Source organism: Alnus glutinosa, chromosome 2, assembly GCF_958979055.1.
Source record: "Alnus glutinosa chromosome 2, dhAlnGlut1.1, whole genome shotgun sequence".
Taxonomy (NCBI): Eukaryota; Viridiplantae; Streptophyta; class Magnoliopsida; order Fagales; family Betulaceae; genus Alnus; species Alnus glutinosa.
In genome coordinates, this window is record NC_084887.1 from 25,677,397 (window position 1) to 25,682,128 (window position 4,732).

General features: G+C 33.2%; 1 protein-coding gene across 2 annotated transcripts; it reads left to right on the plus strand.

The window, feature by feature from the left end:
- Positions 1–589: 589 nt before the first annotated feature.
- Positions 590–3,029, plus strand: LOC133861988 (12-oxophytodienoate reductase 1-like). Of its 2 annotated transcripts, XM_062297822.1 has the most exons (5): positions 590–666; positions 976–1,116; positions 1,490–1,620; positions 1,899–2,057; positions 2,223–3,029. In XM_062297822.1, exons 1-5 carry the CDS (start codon positions 599–601, stop codon positions 2,816–2,818), a joined length of 1,095 nt encoding a protein of 364 aa, XP_062153806.1. In that variant the 5' UTR covers positions 590–598; the 3' UTR covers positions 2,819–3,029. The 2 variants fall into 2 exon arrangements, with proteins under 2 accessions (XP_062153806.1, XP_062153805.1); XM_062297821.1 differs by lacking the exon at positions 976–1,116 and having other exon boundaries at positions 595–666.
- Positions 3,030–4,732: the final 1,703 nt, after the last annotated feature.

The following is a 4,732-nucleotide window of genomic DNA, read 5'->3' on the forward strand; positions in this document are numbered from 1 at the left end:
TCCAGGTATTATAGTTTTCACCAACGAGTTGTTGAGAGACGAGAATCGCTCCCGGACTTTCACCGTGAGGAAGATAAAAAGGACTTGCAGGATTGGTGAAAACAGAGGATGAAATTGAGAACTGAAGAGGTGGATTGTCAGTGTTTGGTAAAGGATTATCAGTAGGTGAAGTATGAGAAGATGAAGGAGGAATTTCGGACTCCATGGTTGTACGCTCTGATACCATGTCAAGGTTTAGGAAAGAGAGAATTTGAGAAGAATGAAGAATTCTATTAATCTGAATCAAATGAACTTTTACAAGACTTTCAGAATATATACTGTACTACAAAGCTTACATTGGAAGTCAAAGACTAGCTAAACAGACAATTAACAATAATAAAAACTGTTTAACAAACTAACAGAAAAAGAGACACGTGTCTATATAATTAAACACATGTAAAAAGATCTAAACTCTGATACATCACCTACAGCAAATGATAACGTCATGGAAGACATGTTTTATTTTTGTTGAGGCGTCATAACAGACGTCAGACGTCAGCTACAAGTAGGTATAAATAGCCAACTCCAAGGGAAGAAAACGTAGATCGAATCATTAAAAATGCCTCAAGCTCCCACCATTCCTCTTCTTACTCCTTACAAATTGGGAAACTACAATCTGTGCCATAGGTTTGCACCTTCCAAATTCTGCTTCTTATTTATTTATTTATTAATATAAAATATATTTTTTCCTCCTAAATCTATCATTTCAATTTCACTCGTAATTATTAACTTCAAAACATCTTATTATTACAATTTAGACATACATACTACAGAAAAGTTTTGACTGTCCTGTGTTAATTTTGATCCTTATATATATATTCTCAAGCTTGCTATGGGAAATATATATATATGATTGATGAGAAGGTTTTATTTTCTTCGGTATAGAAAGATTTCTTCCTTGATTGAGTTAATTTATCATTTACTTTCTATTTTCAGAGTAGTTTTAGCACCGCTCGCCCGAATGAGATCGTATGGCAATGTTCCTCAACCACATGCTATCTTATATTATTCTCAAAGAACCTCCAAAGGCGGTCTTTTAATAGCTGAAGCGACTGTAGTTTCTGATACCACTCAGGGGTAATTTTAACCATAATAGTTGGCAAGTTTTTTTTGCATTGTAATTCATTTATAAAGCATTAATAGTACCCATATGCTCAAATAAATTTTAAACTGCCCGACCATCTATCCGGACAAATTTATCTCATTTATAAAGTATAAATATATAGGACGCACATACTTAAATAAATTTTGAACTATCCAACTACCTACCTGACAAATGGGTTTCATTTATACCCTCTCCCGTTAACCATTCAACTTTCTAACAATTTTTCAGCCAAAAAAAAAAAAAATTCCAAAAATTTAGACAACTAATTATTGCGATCCTAATCACCCTATCTTAAAAATTTGAAAACTTAATGATTGTTGGGTTTCTTAATTTGATATTGTAAAGGTATCCTGATGTACCGGGTATATGGACAAAAGAGCAAGTTGAAGCATGGAAACCCATCGTTGATGCTGTTCATGCCAAAGGTGGAATCTTCTTTTGTCAGCTTTGTCATGTGGGGAGGGTTTCAAATCGAGGTTTGTCTTCTCTAATTTCTTCTCTTCTAATAGCTAGCCAATTAGCCTGCTCTAAGATCTTGTACTTTTGCTCTTTGGAAGCTCATATTTTTGGAATTCCCATCATAGATGTAGTTGTTATGCCTTCATGATCCAAAAGAAGTTTTTTTTTTTTTTTTTTTTTTTGGGATGATTAAAATTTCATTACAATAAACAAATAAAGGTCCTCTGTTATTGATTTCTTTGGATGATTTTCTAATTCTTTAAGTGGTGGTTAATGATTTCTTTGTTGTCTTCAGATTTTGATGGGCAAGCTCCAATTTCTTCTACTGACAAGCCTTTGACCACTAAGAGACTTGATGGTGAACCATTCACTCCTCCAAGGCGGCTAAGGACAGATGAAATTCCTCAAATTGTCAATGATTTTAGAGTTGCCGCAAGGAATGCTATTGAAGCTGGTAATTATTAAGATGAATTTCATGAAACAAATCATGATCCTCTGAGTTTATTACACCATTTCTTTTTACATTTCTTGTTTTTTTAATATCAAACATGAACTTGAACATTTTACTTATAATTCACCTTGTAAATTAAATGATATTATTTTTTGTCTTCATACATAGGTTTTGATGGAGTTGAGATCCATGGGGCTCATGGTTACCTAATTGATCAGTTTCTGAAAGATCAAGTGAATGATCGAACAGACCAATATGGTAGATCCCTTGAGAATCGTTGTCGATTTGCTCTGGAAATAGTGGAAGCTGTTGCTAATGAGATAGGAGCAGACAAAGTTGGAATAAGGCTATCTCCTTTTGCAGACTACATGGAATCTGGAGACTCTAATCCAAAAGCATTGGGGCTTTACATGGCAGAGTCCTTAAACAAATATGAGATTCTTTATTGCCACATGGTCGAGCCAAGAATGATGACTGTTGGAGAAAAAAGTGAGTCCCCGGACAGTCTTCTGCCAATGAGGAAGGTTTTCAGGGGTACTTTCCTTGTTGCTGGGGGTTATGAAAGGGAAGATGGGAACAATGCCATTGCTGAAAACCATGCTGATCTTGTTGTTTATGGTCGTTTGTTTTTGGCCAATCCAGATTTGCCAAAGAGATTTGGGCTCAATGCTCCTCTCAACAAGTACAACAGAGATACATTCTACATCTCTGATCCTGTTGTTGGTTACACTGATTATCCATTTCTTGAAGATAGTACTGCATGATGTAAAAGGGAAAATTGGAAATATTGGTTTATGGGATTGCTAGAATTTAATTTTATGAGTTAGTGGTATTGTCTTTTGTAATTAAATAAATAGGTGATTGTGTCAATGAAATGGGCGTCGCCCTAAGGTTTAGTTTGTTAGTCTATAAGTCTATCTTGTACTACAATAAAGAGGGATTTTGATCAAATAAAATGACGAGGAAATTATCTTCTCTTGCCTTCTCTTCTGGCCTCTTTACTCTCTTTATCTGTCCAGCTTTTTCTCTCTTCTCAACAAGTACAACATAGATACATTATACATCTCTGATCCTGTTGTTTGTTACATCGATTATCTATTTCTTGAAGACATTGCTTAGGGTTTGCAAAGGTTCCTAGGGTAATTTAAATCATCTAAAATTACCCCTCTTTTAAATCCAATATTTCTTTTAGTGGTGTTATTTTGTATGGTACATTTTAAAACCCATTAGCTAAGAGTTGCACATTTGTTGGTGCTGATCTCCTATGCGTCATTTGGCTATTACAAGCAATGATTTTTGAGTAGGACATTTAGTTTAATTGACAAGAACACATATTGAATTTTGGTTTTAAAAGATATATTTACATCTTAATTAGTTGGCCAGCTGCAAAATTCTAAATTACACTTGATGGCCAAAAACAAAAAGTTATTAATTTAAATTATATACCATACTTAACTAAGCACTTAAGAAAATAAACATTAGGAAAAAATACGCATGCATACTCCTCTCAAACTAATACTTCATTGTCAATGTGCTTCCCAAATTACTAATTGTGTTAATGCATCCCTAAACTACTAACAAATGTCAATGTTCCCCCCTAAAGTCAACAAAAAGACAAAAATAACCCTAAAAAATTTTTAATAAGATAAATATATCCTTATAATTTTGAAAGAAAAAAAAAACTAAACAAAAAAAAAAAAAAAAGGAATTTTTCTTTTTGAAATATTGAAAAAAAAAACAATTTTTTTATTTAAAAAAAAAAAAAAGAAAAATGAGAAAATGAAAATCCAAGGAGTGGCCACAACTAAAAATTATATAAAACAAAATCTTTAAAAAACAAAACAAAAAATTTATTTTTTATTTTTTTAATTTTTTAATATATATATATATATATTATAATTTTAAGAATTTTATAATTTTTTGAAGGACATGTCTTTTTTGTCATTGTGGGGGCATATTGACATTATTTGGTAGTTTAAACTTAAAAAAAAGGACACTGACACAATTAGTAATTTGTAGGGTTTAATTTACGTGTGACTTGTATTTCAACAAGTCTTTCGGTGGGTCCACTCCTTTTCTTGCTGACTTGCTTGCTGTCCACACACGTGTGTGTGAGTTGGGAAAGCTTCCTTTGGAAGCTTGGTGAAGCTTCTCGTAGAAGATTGTGGAAAAAGAAGAATAGCTGAAGTTTTTTTGTTGAAAAACCGAGAAGCTTCAAGCACACAAAAACGCGTAGCGGAAGAAAACGCAGATCATTAAAAATGAGTTCTAAAATGAGTTCTAAACTTTCTCATCGACAATGGTCAATCATTAATAAAAAAAATATATAATTACCCTTAAAAAAAAAAAAAAAAAAAAAAAAAAAAAGTGGCTCGCGGCCAATGGAGCCTCCGCATGATGGAAATCTATGGAGGATGGTCAATACTGGCGGTTATTCTCTGGAGGATGGTCTACCGACTATCGTAGAAACGTCTAGGCAGACTTCTTTTTTCTTTTCTTTTTTTGTTCTGAGGTCATAAGAGACATCACCTACAGCAAATGATAACGTCATGGCAGACATGTTTTTTTTTTTTTGTATTTTCTTTGTTGAGGCGTCATAACAGACGTCAGACGTCAGCTACAAGTAGGTATAAATACCCAATTGGAGTTTTAAACTCTCCCAACTCCAAGCACACAAA

Bases quoted from the DNA above. Each gene is read 5' to 3' on its own strand.
- LOC133861988 (XM_062297822.1), top strand. From the start codon at position 599: ATGCCTCAAGCTCCCACCATTCCTCTTCTTACTCCTTACAAATTGGGA. The intron at 1,117-1,489 runs GTAATTTTAACC...GATATTGTAAAG, and splicing joins GTTTCTGATACCACTCAGGG to GTATCCTGATGTACCGGGTA. The intron at 1,621-1,898 runs GTTTGTCTTCTC...TGTTGTCTTCAG, and splicing joins GGGGAGGGTTTCAAATCGAG to ATTTTGATGGGCAAGCTCCA.